General features: G+C 37.2%; 1 protein-coding gene across 6 annotated transcripts in view; it reads left to right on the forward strand.

The window, feature by feature from the left end:
* Positions 1-15518, forward strand: part of DMD (dystrophin) — a 2143628-nt gene that overhangs the window by 971260 nt on the left and 1156850 nt on the right. For all 6 annotated transcript variants that reach the window (XM_033109718.1, XM_033109734.1, XM_033109713.1 and 3 more), the window contains exon 43: positions 12811-12983. In XM_033109718.1, coding sequence (XP_032965609.1) covers positions 12811-12983 — 173 coding nt within the window. The remainder of the gene's footprint in view (positions 1-12810; positions 12984-15518) is intronic.

The following is a 15518-nucleotide window of genomic DNA, read 5'->3' on the forward strand; positions in this document are numbered from 1 at the left end:
CCCACCTGGCACTGTACATATTATTATGATATTATTGACTATATTCCTTATGCTTTACATCCCTGTGACTATTTTATAACTACTAATTTGTACTTCTTAATTCCTTCACATTTTTCACCCAGGCACCTAAACCCCATTTCCATCTGGTAACCATGAGTTTGTTCTGTGTATCTATGAGTCTGTTTCTGTTTTGTTTTGTTTTTGTGTTTGTTTTTTGGGGTTTTTCTTTTGTATGTTTATTGTGTTCTTTAGATTCCACATATAAATGAGATCATATAGTATTTGTCTTTCTCTGTCTGACTTATTTCACTTAGCCTAATATCTTCTGGGTTCATCTATGTTGTTGCAAATGGTCGCTAATTCAAAAAGATATAGGCACCCCCTATGTTCATTGCAATATTATTTATAATAGCCAAGATGTGGAAGCAACCTAAGTGCCCATCAGTAGACGATTGGATAAAGAAGGTGTGGTACATATACACAATGGGGTATTACTCTGCCATGGAAAAGAATGTGCATACTAAATTTTAAACCAGTCATTTATCAAAGTGTATGCCAGGAAACTCACATATAATTCAACTGTTAGTAGTATTTTTCTGAGTTACTGAGCTTGTATTATATGCTTATGACAAGCAGTAGGCTAAAGAGGTTGGCAAAGCACTGGATTTGAACCTGAAACACTTCGATTTAGGTACTGTATCTTACTCTTAATAGTTGTGTCCTTAGGCAAGTCACGTGCTTTTCTAAATCTCAGGGGGTTTTTAGCTTTGAAATTTGATCAGTGCTGGTATCTATCATAGCCTACTCAGCAACACTATTGTGTCGAGTGAAATTATGTAGGATTTTGTAGGAAAAATTTTATAAAAATGTGTAATTATATAAATTTTAAGATTTGTAAAACTCATATTACTTCATCAATATTCAAAAATCTTTTAAAAAATTATAAATTACATTTCCATGTAAGTCATCGTAAAAGCAAATTGCCTTTACGAATGTGGTAAACCTTATAAAATTGCATATTTACATGTACAAAACTTTTTATAAAGTGTTAACAACAACATATAATATACATAAAGGTATTTCTAGATTTAGCATCTAGGCTAGAGATAAAAAGAAGAGTTTAAAGTAAAAAAGTAAAATACATATAGCTAAAAAAAATTTTGCTTTCCACAAAAACTTCTGTTAGAGAATCTATATACTTTCAATCATATTCCTTTACTGTATTTCCAAAGTTATATATTACTTATTCAGGGGTAAAATTTTCCATTATTCTATTGATTTTCAGTGCCAAATAAATAACTCATATATATATATACATATATATATATTTATAAAATATGTTTTATATGTGTGTGTGTGTGTGTGTGTGTGTGTGTGTGTGTGTGTGTGTGTGTTTTCTTTTTTAGGTACAGTATACAAACTGTAAAACATTTTTAGTTTCCACGCAACATGGCCTTTACCAAGAATAGGATGATATTTTCTAGTTTGTTTAAGATTTTGTTGTTGTTGTTTTTTGTTTGGAATTTTGTTTTTAATGAGATACATTGAATTAATTTTTTTTCCAATTCTGCTTAAGTAACTTAAAATTCTTCGTTCTGAGTTCAGAACCATGACAAACTATTTAAAAGCATTGAAGCTCTAAATGAAGAATGGTTTCATCAGTAGTGTTACTTTTTTTTTTTTTTTTTTGAGTTTTGAGCTTTGTTACTGTTAATCATTTGGCTGTTTTTCTTTTGCTATTTATAAAAGCTAGTCTGTATTCATTTTCCTGTTTAAATTGGTAATCATGAACATGTTAAGACTAAAAAAAACTCAGCTGAACCTTATACATTGACGTTACATAGGTCAAAATAGTCAAATATTGGCGATTGTATATAGTGCAGTCTAATACAGTGACCTTTATTTCTGAATCCTAATGCATATCATTAAACATTCAAGGAAAAAAAGCAAGAACTTTGTCTTGTAAATCACCTTAATGGACACCAATTACTACAAATTGCCAAATTTAATTTGCCAAAACTTAGATGAAAGATTGAAGAATGTTCTTATCCTGAAGGAAATCTGTGGGGTTTCCAACAAGGTAAGGAAATGAGGTGGAGTGATAGGGTTCTGCTCCGAAATCGTGTTTTTGTTTTGTTTTGTTTTTCTTAAATTTCTGCATTTAGGTTCAGAACAATTATATGAAACAGTGGTTTTGCTTTTTTCTCCCTCGTGTAAAACATGGAAAGCATGTTCTCCCAACATTAATAGCATTAATCATTAAAAAAATTGGCAAAATATTACCAAATATGTTTCCAATTGTTCCAAAATTGTGTACTGTCATTTGTATTCATTTGTACAGATTTAATTACATTCTGTCTTGTATAGTAGTTATCTATGAACTTGCTCGATCTCATACCGGATTTTCAGTTCTTTATCAAAATAATAAAGGGCTCATGATTGCATATTTAAACAGGAAAGGAGTATAAGGTGAAAAGGAGAAAGAAAGCCATCCTGTTCACATTTTTCAATCCCATTCGTTGGTGGTAATCAGTTTTTTAGGTTTCCCTGGATTGCTATGTTGCCTTAGAATTTTTTTCCTTAAAACCCACCTGCCCCTCTCTGCTCAGTTACACAAGACTTAAAAGCACGTCCTGGTTCTAAAACAATTGGCCACATAGAATGCCACGTGTCTAATTCTTAATGAAGAAAAAGCATTTACTTTGACACTCAGTTAACTATGTGTAAGAGCCAATTTTTCTCTCAAGATTTTCTGTAAAATGACTTACACAGTGTGCACAATTAACAGAAAATGTGACTATCACAAAATGACTTGTGAAACTGTTTTCAGTTTCGTTGGTGCTGATGGATTAGAATTGTTTTCAAGGAACACTTGGAGCAGTGAAGTGCAGGTTTGCATCGTTCTTTTTTGTTCTTGTTGAATGTTCTGTGGCATCTGGGAAACTTGGGCAGACATAATTCTGAATGAAGGACGAGGTCTGTTGTCAGGTATCTGAGGTACTGAGAGGAAAGCATGGAGAAAACTTAGCCAAGAAATGCCGATGGACTGTTATTCTACTATTTACTCTAACAGCTAAATGACTGGTAAAATAAAATCAACAGAGAGATTTCTGAATAGCTCACATCTGTTGGGGCCCGAGTGCATATTGCAATGGATCAGAAACAATGTAACCGATCTTAAAGGTTCAGTGATTCCATTCACATTGGATTTTCATAAGCAAGTTAAGATTCAGAGCTTCAACTCCCTTTTTCACTTCAAATCAGCAAATATGTATAAGGTCTAAAAACTGTGCTTAACACTCTAAACGAGAAATATAAGATGTGGTCCCTGCACTCTGGTAATTTGTAATATTAATTGAAAACATGTCATAGTTACACAAACAAGGTAGAAAGTAATAAAGGTAGGAAAGCATAACATAGCCAAAATAGATAGAAGATATGAGTAGAATTCATGCAAAGGAGAAAGCAATGTAAAAAGCAGACACGGAGAATAATTTTGTAGAGAAGAAAGCCTTAGAATATAATTGGAATTTAGACGATAGTAATAGGTATCACTTATTTATTATGTGCCAGGACATATCCTAAAATTCTTTACTTATGGTAACTCCTATGGTAATCACAACAACCCTATGAGAAAGCATTATTATTATACCCATATTCAGAATTATCCAAGTTGAAGATGGTGATTTGGATCCAAGTGGGGTCAAATTTTGGATACATTCTAAAGGGGAAGCCCATAGAATTTGATGGCCAACCAGTTGCATGTGAGTTGGTGGAGAGAGGATTCAGGGATCACACTACTAAGAATTTTGGCCTGAAACACTGGAAGAATGGAGCTGCCATTAACGATAGAATGGGGAAAATTATAGGAGGATCAGGTCAGGTGCAAGGTTGAGTACACGTTTACTTTTGACACGTGAAGTTGAAGATGTTTATTAGATATCCATGTGGATATCACAGGGACAGTTGGATACATGTAAGTCAGAGTTCAAGAGAGAATTTTGACGAGAGAGATCATTTCGGGAATCACTGGGGGTAACTTGTTAGCTCCTCTTCCACAGTTGCGTACAAAACATGGGCCTTTTCCTGTGTTACTTCCTCAGCCCTCTTTCCTCTCACCCTGCCTCTGTAGACAATCCTAGCCACTCCATGACCTACATATCACCTTGACACAAATGGATCTTATTGAAGAGTTGGGAAACGGGATAAGCAAGATGTCATAGATTTATTGCTCACCGTGGCCAACAGAGTGGGGCATCCAGCAGATGTAGGAACTGAGACATTTTATGACTTCTTCTGCTTAACATTTTCGCTGCGACGTTCATCTATAGTTGAATGATATTTCCGTACCACTGCCCGCAGCATTTGACTTGACCCCCTGAGCTCAGTGTTCCAGAAAGGAAGTTTAGGAAAGCAGATGTACATTTTTCTATATTTCTGTGTTTTTCAAGAACGAATAACACTAGGACATTGTTATACTTTAAAGTAATCATTTATTTTAATAAAACATAGCACCTTAACTGTATTTACTTAAAAATATAAATACTATCATTATTTTCTGGGGATTTTTGACACATTTTGGAGAACAGACTTGAAATCAATGAATGCAGTGCAAAGGGTAAGGCTGCAGCAACGTGTTTGTGGGCCAACAAAAGTAAGAGGACTTTGTCTTTCTGGCTCACTGTTATATCCCCAGTACATAGAACGTGCCTGGCACATAATAGGTTTTCAACAGATTTTAGTTGAGTTAATGAATGAAGACAGAGATGTAGCTCTCAGAAAAGTAGAGAGAAACCTGGGACATGGCACAACTAGGTAAGTAAGACTGGGGAGACCATGGCTATGCTTCATGTACTGAATGCTGCATAGGAGGAGAGAAGATGCACTGAAGAAACTATTAGTGAAGCGATAAATAGCAATTTCCTTCAGGAAGTAGGTATGGGGAAAAAATGTTATTTACAGGTGTTTATAACCATTTGCTCACGTAAGTCATTTTGAGAATTGAAAACTGAGGGGTCATTCGAAAGCAATTATATATATATATAATATATATATATATTATATATGTATATATTTAACTTTTTAATTTTAAGATAGCTTTTTTCCTACTGAAACATTTTTACTAAGGGGATATTGGCCAAATTTGAAGTAAATATTTTGTAAATAATTCCTAAATATTTTATTGCAAATCTTAAAATAGAAGCCAGAATTTGAGATTCTTGTTTGTATATGTCTCTTACAGTCGACATGTTATTTAAAATCTTACCTTGGTAAGAATTTTAAAGTCATGAAAGTGTGTTTGAGCTTACTTATCGGTATAAAACAGGACTAAAGACTCCTGTAAATTATAGACATTTTCCTTTTTTAATTATGTGCTGAAGTGTTAAGCAAGTGCTGAATTGAATTTTATGTTTTATCTTTGTGAAATGCCCATTTATTTTCATGACTACAGAGAAGGACCAACAGAAATGATGCTATTTTAAATACTAGAAATCATACTGGCACTTGTCATATTTGAAACAAAGAACTTAGCTGTAGGTACGAAATGGCGTTAAAAATCGAATAAGTTGTTTTGAAAGTTTATTTTTATCAGACGTGCTTAACAATAAGTTCAGTTTATCAGATATGACTATCCCCTGCTCCAGCTCTGTTCAATTTCTACCGTATCTACTTTGACATTCATACAAATAGCTTTACCATTTAGATGGGTAAAGGCATTTCTGTAATGAAACATTCTGACAGCAAGGGAATCGTTGTCGCTTTACATTAAATGGAAGAAAAACTAAACAGCAGTAATCTACCCGTTATGCTGGAGAACAGAGCATAGTTAAATTAAGAGTTGCTTGAGACCTTTATCTCAACCTGATTAGTTGGCAAATAAGTCCCTTGCTTGGTTCCCTAGATACCTTGTCTGTAGTCTCTCATTTCCCTTTGCAGTGTGTTGAAGGCACTTATTTCACAATACTTGAAAAACCAAAGTCCTTTTAGGTTCAAATCGTTTGTGGTATGAATCCCCTTTAAAAACTGATTCTCTTCTTAAACAGAGACCCATGTTTTAAAATATCATTTATCTCAAAGTTGAGGCCTACATTATTCTGTGTTATCAATTAATTCTTATTTGAACAAGCTTTTCAGCTAGAAGTGTGAACTAAGGCAGCATAGCTCATAGTCTTCTGTTTTTCCTTATTTTGCATATCTGGACTTCATCTTCCAGTTGTGAAAATTACTTCACTATCTATTTTTTCTCTATTAACAGTGTACAAATAAGGGTCTGATTGAATTTATTTGATACGTGAATCAGAGTTGCAAGGATGCTATTTTAAAATATTAACGAGTTAAATTATATAAACCCATGTACCAACGCCTTCCAGAAATTAAAATTATCTTTTGCAGAAAAAGTGGTTAACAAATAAACATCTTACAGAATTGAAATGAAGGGCGGAGAGTTCAATTCATGAGGCATGTCAAAATTAAGAAAGAAGTAACTAAAAAGTAGGTACTTCATCATTTTTCCATCATATTTTCAGGTAAGATAAGGAACTATTCAGGGATAGAAATGGAAATAATAGATTCTATAGTGATCCTAGGGATTTTTCTATCACCATAGCAACTAGAGGAACTATGGTTTCATTTTTAGAGGGTCAGAAACTGTAAAGATCACTTATTTCTAGACGAACTAAAATAGTGAAAAGCTATAAAAGATCTCATCTCTGACTTTAAACTGTGGAAACTGCTACAGAATGTTCTTTGGTGCATATACCATTTTTCTGTGTGCAATGCCTCGGGGACAAGAGTATGTGTAAGACTTTAAAAAGGATTTCCTGGACTCTAGCCAATTTTGAAAGCATTCTTTGAGAATGCACCGGAGGAGCTATTATCTAGATATCCGAGGAGTATGACATCCCCTGCCCCAGTTCTTGCTTTTTGCTTTTCTCATTTAAGATAGAAAGTTTCCTTGCCTTTGTAACACGCTGCCCCGGATTGCTAAAACCATTCATAACTCGATTCTGAGCAACTCTACCACTTTGCAGAGAATTGGGCACTCTGCAGAGATTCGGGTTAAAATCAGGAAGCTTTGCAAGCTCAAATCCTCAGAGAGAGAAAACACACACACACACACACACATCAAAGCCATAGATGGGTTACTTTTATTCTAGTGGGGAAAATTGTCTTTCCCTTCTCTTGAATTTTAGCCCCCTAGGAGATTATAGCCATTCATTTTAAGTGTTTGGGCTCCCAATGTACAGACAAAGGTGGCTGGTGGCCCCAAGGTGAATTTAAGTAATCAGCCTGTCGGTAAGCTGGCCGCTAGGTGTCAAGGGGAGAATCTTTCAGAGTTCTGGGTCTTTGTCCTTGGGTTTGCAGCCACGCTAAAATGGAGCCCATGACATTGCCACCATCAGGAGTTGAGACTCCAGTGCAAGGTCAGTCGAGTTAACAAACAACAAAGAAGTCATGTTGGCACATGTTCCTAGCAGCTGACCTAATCAGGCCCGTGGGCTAGCCCTAAATATTCTACTCAAGGCTCCAGGTCACCAGAAGATGGTCATGAAATTTTGCCAGGTGAATTACCCCCCCAAAAAAATATAGACTCTGTAGGGTGCCATATGGGCACTGGATTTATCAGGGGGATCACTTCATAGACTGTGTAGATGCCTGACCACTGCGCTGTACACCTGAAGCTGAAGCTGAATAATATTGAGTGTCAACTATAATATTACGTGTGTGTGTGTGTGTGTGTGTGTGTGTGTGTGTGTGTGTGTGTGTGATCACAGGATGTGGAGTACAGCATAGGGAATAGAGTCAATGGAATTGTAGCAGCTACATAAGTTGTCAGAGGGGTAGGAGATTGGGGGCGGGGGGTTATCACTTTGTGTAAATGTCTAACTATTACATTGTTTTGTACACCTGAAACTAATATAAAAAAATAAAAACAATTTAAAAAAAGAAAATATAAGAGGCAGCTCGACGGCACTGACTTTTAGGACGTGACTCATATGTACCAGTCCATTCTATCTTTTTTTAAAAAAAGACATTTTTGTTATATCATCAGTTTTGTTTTTATTAGTAGTGAATATGTCTTCAATAAAGAAGTGTCTTATGTCAAATACAGCAAACCGTAATGTAGCGCTAAGCTATTTTCGATTTTGTAGTGAAAGAGGAGGACAGTGGGAGACGGTCTGCTCTGTCCAGATTTGTCTTTTCACAATTTCCAAATGCTGAAATTGCTCGTGATGGGCTCACCAGCCCTCCCTCCTGATAGTCTTTCTTCCCTCGATTTTGAAATACTTGACTCTTCCGATTCTCCCCCTAGGTCTGCTGAGAATTACTCTTTGGGCATGTTCATCTCTTTCCTCTGCCTCTGCTTCCCATGGAAGTTCATCTTGAGGCAACCTTTCTTCTCACTCTTTTCACTCTAAAAATATTTTTTTTGTGTGCAATTTGACCAGCAGTGACTGGCAACTCTGGGATGTAACACCCGTAGAAGACAGTTTCAACCGGCCTTCCTCCGGATAAGTACTCCCACAAGGTGTTTCTGTGTTGGCCTGGCCGCCACTCTCTTGTATGATACTGCTTGACCTGTCAGATAAATACTCGGACCACAGAGTTAAATTGAGTTGCTTAACAAAAGTAATGAAGCCTTCCAATCACAAGGTACACGGACTTGAAGAGAACACCTTGGAAATTATAAACAACCCCTCTCTGAAATTAATTCACATTACCCATAACCATTGCATCTTATCCTTTCTCTAGCTAATTTGCAAGACCTGGGAGCACCACTGCTCTTTTTTTTTTTTTTTTGGTTACCACTATAAGATTAACTCTTACCCCTCACAACTTGCATTATCTCTATTCTCCCCTGTTTCTACAGCTTAGTTCTCTCCCAAGGCAAGTCTTCCTGCAACACAGACAGAAGTCTTAGAATAAGGCAGGAGAATCCCCTAAGATCTACCCATAACACCTCTACTGCTGCCCAATTTGACGTGTGGAGTTTGCTTCAGAGCCTGCCTTCTGGGAAGCTGCAGGCTCAGCCATAGCCACTGTCTAGCTAGCCTTGTCTCCATCTCATACCTGGTTAAAGTCTTCCCCGGTTTTGCCTGAAAGTAGGCAAACATATTTCTATTATTGATACTTGTCAAGTTTTTTTATATCTATATTTCTCTTGACAGGAAACACAAGATCTCTGGATCAGAGAACATATCACTAATTACTCAAGAGCATCTTTACACCGGTTCCCATGCCCCAAATCCCCATAGGAAAATGCAATGAGGGCCAGATGTTTGTCATGCGGGCATTGCAGTACATGAGGGAAACCCCCAAATTATGAGTGTCAGAGCTTATATAAGGAAGCTGGTATATGAGAGAGAGAGAGAGAGAGAGAGAGAGAGAGAGAGAGAGAGAGAGAGAGAGAATTTTGCTGTGGAATGTAAATAAATCCTCTCCAGGGAGAGGGGAATGTAGCAGTCTGTTGTTCTTGGAAGGTAAGTTAGAATATAAGCAAAGGGCTCCAGACTGATAAGTTTGTAAACCTCTCTGGAGCAATGTACTAGTCTAAACTCCAAGGTATATTCCCTATTCAGTCATTTTTTAACCCAGTTCCCAATTTGCTGAGAAAGCCCAGACCTTGTGGAAAGGTGAAAATATGTCTGGCCCAATAGTAGTCGCCATCTCATTCCTCTTCTCAAAATGGAACGCCAGTTGCCTATTAGATATGTGCTGTCTGATGCCCCAAATGCTCTCAATACGATTATGTCTAAAACGGAACTCATCACATACACACGCACACACACAAGCAGGAATGTACTCAAACCTGTTCATCCATCTGAAATACTTTTTCTCAGTGATACCACTATTCACCTGGATATCCAGGCCAGAAACCTGGGAGTTGTTATTCAAGTCTTTCCTTTTCTTCACCCAACACACAGTCATTGAGGTCTGTCGCCTTCTTCCTTTCAAACTCCCTTTTCAATTCAGTTCAGTAATGAATACCAACTAGATATGTGATTATCTTAATGGATTCTTGTTAATTTTGTAGATGTGATAATGGTATTATGTGTACTTTCCTTGAAAAGAGTTGCTATATGTTGGAAATATATGCTGAAGTGTTTACGGATAAAATATTATCAATTTATTTCAAAATAATCCAGTTGAGATAAGTATGTGGGAGCATAATGAAACAAGGTTGTCTCTGGCTTCATAAGAGTCAACACTGGACAGTGGGTTCATAGGGACTATTTGTACTATTTTCCCAGCACTTGTATATATTTGAAATTTTCTATAATACTTTATAAATCATGGTTTCCCACTGATTACTGAATTACACTCAGAATTTTCAAAGCGTATCATTCAACATCTCCAGCGTCTGTTTGCTGACCCATTTTCCCCTAATCCTCTAAATTTCCAGAATATCAGCCAAATATGCCTGTGCATGCTCCCTATCTTAGCAAGTGTGCAACATGCTAACTATAACATTCTACCCCCTTCAATTACTCAACTGTGTCACCTCCAATTTGCACTTCCTTCATGAACCCTTTCCTGAGCTTGTGACCAAATATGATATATAATTCATTCCTTCTCTGGACTTCCAGAAAAGATTTGGTACCACTTAGAGCACTCATCATATTCTTTCTTGTAATACAGTTGGGGCTTCTACACTTTTATTTTTAACTTCAGTCCTCCAAACCATACCCTCCCTTACCAGAATCTGATCAATTTAAAAATTCTCAAAAACAAACAAATAAAACTGTGATTCACCTACTTTTGCTTTCTCTGTATTGATCCTTTTACATGGAAGAGCTCGATAAACGTTTGCTCAAATGACTTGTCTACAACAATCAGATGAGCAGAAAAACAAATTCATACTTGCTAAACCAGCCAAATGTGTAATTTTTAGCAATTTCTTTTTGAAAAATCAATATTTTTTAAGAATTTCATCGCATAATGAGTTTTTGGTTTGTGATTTTTTTCTCCCTTAAATACAATCTACATAAAAAATTAGGGATTTAATTTATGTCATACAGTCGTTTCTTCATTTATCCAACAGAAATGCATCAGTACCTACCCTTTGCCATGTATAGGTTTAAGCTCTGGAAACCCAAGAGAGAGCAATGCAGATAACATCCCTGCATTCATGGGGGCTAGTCTCGTGGTGTACAGAGACCACTAGATATATAATTTTATGTTAGTCATAAGTGCCATGAAGAATACAAGGAAATACAGAGTGACTGGGGCTGCTATTTAAAGTAGAGTGGTAGAGAAGGCTCCTTTGATGTGAGAAAGAACTAAGGGAGCCAGCCATATAAATCTGTTGGAGGGAAAGAATATTTTGGCAGCGAAAACAGCAAGTGCAGAAACCTTGAAGCAGGAGTATGCTTGGCATACTTGAGGGACCCAGAGGGGCTAATGAGGCTGAAATATTGTGAACTTGGAAGAAACTAGGAAAAGATAAGATTGGAATTGGAGGTCACTTACAACCAAATCATACAGCTTTGTACTAGGTCATGATAAATATTATTGCTGTGATGAAGAGCCATTGGAGGGTTTGGAGTGGAGGAGTAATATAATCGGATTTATGTTTTAAAAGAATCTCTTTGGTTCTTGTCTGGAAAATTGCGAGAGGGGCAAGACTGGAATCAGGAGGATCATTGAGGTAGCTATTGCAATAATCTAGGTGAGATATAATGACAACTTAGAGCTATAGCAAGGGAGGTAGTGGGAAATACTCAACTTCTAGACATATTCTGGAAAGAGAGCTGAGAGGATTGCCTAAAGATTTGAATACTGGAGGTTAAAAAAGAAAGCTCAAGGATGATTCCCAGGTTGCCAACTATTAATTGATATGTCATTTACTGAAACAGGGAAACCATAGGAAGAGAAGGTTAAGGGGGCGCAGTTCAGTATTTGGTTAGGGCCATATTAAGTTTGAGATGCTCATGAGATATCCAAGTGTCAAGAAACTAGTTGGATCTTTTGAGTCTGGAGTTCAGAGTTGAGGTCAGGGCTGGAGATAAAATTTGGGAGCCACTGTTGTATAGAGGGTATTTACAGTCATATGACCAAGGAGAGAAATGTGAGAACTAAGCTAGAGCACTCAATATTAAAAGATTAATAAGAGGAGAAGGATTCAGCAAAAGAGCCTGAGAGGCAGTAGATAAGAAGTTGGAAGAAACACCAGAAGTATTCAGGTTACAGAAGCCACATGAAGATGGAGTTTTAAGAGAGGGAGGGATCAACTGTATAAAGAAGAGGACTGTGAATTACCCATTGAATTTCGGCATGTTGAAACCACTAGGCTTCAGGACTGATGATTTTAAGAAGTCAATAATTAAGAATTGCTGGGGTGATCAGATGGCTCAGTTGGTTAGAGTGTGAGCTCTGAACAACAGGGCTGCTGGTTCGATTCCCACATGGGCCAGTGAGCTGTGCCCTCCACAACTACATTGAAGACAACAAGCTGCCGCTGAGCTGCCGGAGGCGCAGCCAGATGGCTCAGTTGGTTAGAGCGCGAGCTCTCAGCAACGGGGTTGTTGGTTCAATTCCCGCATGGGATGGTGGGCTGTGCCCCCTGCAACTAAAGATTGAAAATGGTGACTGGACTTGGAGCTGAGCTGTGCCCTCCACAACTAGATTGAAGGACAACTCCCTGGAGAAACACACTGTCCCCCGATGTTTCCCAGTAAAATTTATTAAAAAACAAAAAAAAGAATTGCAAGATTGTTTGTTACTTCGGGAGTTTATACATTTTCTTTTTTTCTCTTTCCCTAGACAGCTGACTCATTTCTGACTTGCTTTACAATTTTAATATTACAGAATATAAAAGACAGCCTGCAACAAATCACAGGTCGGATTGACATTATTCACAATAAAAAGACAGCAGCATTGCAAAGCGCCATGCCTGCGGAAAGAGCAAAGCTCCAGGAAGCTCTGTCACAGCTCGATTTCCAATGGGAAAAAGTGAACAAGATGTACCAGGACCGCCAAGGGTAGGTCACACTTTCATTTTACTAAGTGAGTGTACCTGTTTTCAGGGAACTCTAGAGTTCACTTCAGTGTTCTCCATGGAAACAGAGAGGTGGGGAGGAAAAGAGAGAGAGACGTATCGCTAACATTGGAAAAAGGTAAGTGGAAGGAGAAAAAAAATGATGAACAATTCAGACGAATGAGCTGAACTCTAGAAATTATTCTGTACTAAAGTTAACATTATGTTGGAGAACTACATTATCCGCTAAAATTCAGGTAATGTCAAAACAGGTTTTGTCATTTAATTGAGTTGATGTAAATACTGTGTTTTCCCTAAGATAAGACCTAACTGGACAATCAGCTCTAATGCGTCTTTTGGAGCAAAAATTAATATAAGCCCTGGTCTTATTTTACTATAATATAAGACTGGGTCTTAATATAATATAATATAATATAATATAATATAATATAATATAATATAAAACACCCGGTCTTATTTTACTATAATATAAGATGGGGTTTTATGTAATATAATATAGTATAATATAATATAATGTAATACCAGGTCTTATATTAATTTTTGCTCCAAAAGATATTAGAGCTGATTGTCCAGCTAGGTCTTATTTTCGGGGAAACACAGGAATTGTGTCCTATAAAATGTATATCTTTGGTCAGATCTGTGTCCTGTATATTTATGGCAGTTTGATTGATATGTTTAAATTAATATGTTTGAAATATGACCTATCAGCAAAAATATGATTTTCACTTATTGTTTCTATTTGGAAGGCATTACTGTATGTTTTGAAGTCCCCCCACTTATTTTTGGCTATGAGGAATTTGTTAGGTTGGTTTAAAATAACATTTTAGTGCTTACTGTAATAAAAATATCTAGCTTTTGAGCAAGATTTTTAAATTCATGTACATCCTTTAGCCTCACACCACAAGAAGGTAGAATATTGTTTTCTCTTCCAATTTTAGATGAAAAGGAACAGTGTTCTAATGTCTTTAAACCAATTTGTTTCAAAGATTTGTAGTCTCAAGACAGTCTTCGTCATTATTCTCAGAGGAAATCAAATCGTTTTTAATGGTTATAGGGAACCTCCTAAATATCTCTCATATCTGTCTATTTCTAATCATCCTTACTTTTATTTTAATTCTTCATGTACTACATTAGGTTCCCAAACTGATAGTCCTAGGAGAAATCTTGTTTATCTCCATTGGGCATCCGTGCTTTGTTCCCAATTGTCTTTCACCCAGATTTGTTTTTCTAAAGTGTAAGAACTTCAGTAGTGTAATCTCATTGCCCTTAGAATAAAGCCCATACTCACTAATTGGGCATATAAGGCCTTCACATGCCCCCCTGCTCAGCTGATCAGCCTCGCTGCTTATCAGTTCTTGCCTGCACTACAACCTCTCCCAGTTCTGCTCTAGCAATATGAAATTGATTTGAAGATTTTCTAAAGTTCTGAGCCCCCTCTGGCCTGTTTGTCCTTCAGGTCTCCCCTGATATGTTATTTCTTTCTTCAGATCCTAACACTGTCAATTGATATAAAGTCTAGAAACTCACATATCGTTTTATCATTTAATGTAATAGAATATCATGTATGTAGTTGCAAATGTTGCCAGACTCGGTGGCTCTGACATGACCCACTCCTAGAACTTACCCCATAGTCATCGATTCGTTTCCTTTTGTGCCTCCTGCACAAGTTCCTTAAAGCTGAGAGCTATGTTTTATTTTGTGTGAATGGCTCAGTACTAATATAGTCCTGAATCCTGGGTGGGTGTTCCGTGTGTCTGGTCTCAAGCCTCCTCCCAGACACCTGAGAATATGTCTCTCTGGATGGTCTAATGGTTTTATCGCAACTTGCTGGAAAACAGCTGATCCCAAAGTAGCCAAAGCCAGTCTTGAGAAAAGAAAAGAAACTCAGCAACTGTATGCATATACTATAAAAAAACAAATTTCCAGGGCTACCATGGTGCAGCTTTTCTCAATATCCCCCAATGAGTCATTGAATCTCTGCAAGGTATCCCAATGAAGTCAGGTTCATCAGTTGGGATGTTTTTGTCTCTGTTGTCTTCTCTCAGACAGTGTTTTTTCCCAGTTATCCAGGCCGCCAACACCATCTCCTAAGAACCTTGGGGCTAGAGGTAAGGGGGGGTTCTTGCGTAGCCAGTGGTTACTGGGCTTCTGTAGGCACCTACCGCTCTGCGCTAAAGCAGAGGTGAAATTTTGTGCTTTTTGAGGCTTCTCCCCCACTTTATTTATGCCATCTTTGGCTAGTGAGCTAGGTATTTCCTTCTCCCCAGGGCCATATAGATGTTTTCCTTTCAGTTCGCCTTTAACTGTAGACTTTAAAAGAAGCAGAAGCACTAATACCATTCCATAGAAAGGGTAAACTGAAATCTCACCCCAAATCTGGGGCCTTCCATATGTCTGGCAAAGGATGGAGTGTCTCTAACCCCATTAGGCTTGCTCTTTTCACATCCAGAGGCTGAAAGAGTATGTTAATTTTACTCTAATTGGCCTTTTCTAGGAATTGGTCTGGAACTGTTACATT

The sequence above is a fragment of the Rhinolophus ferrumequinum genome, chromosome X, assembly GCF_004115265.2.
Source record: "Rhinolophus ferrumequinum isolate MPI-CBG mRhiFer1 chromosome X, mRhiFer1_v1.p, whole genome shotgun sequence".
NCBI classification, from domain to species: Eukaryota; Metazoa; Chordata; class Mammalia; order Chiroptera; family Rhinolophidae; genus Rhinolophus; species Rhinolophus ferrumequinum.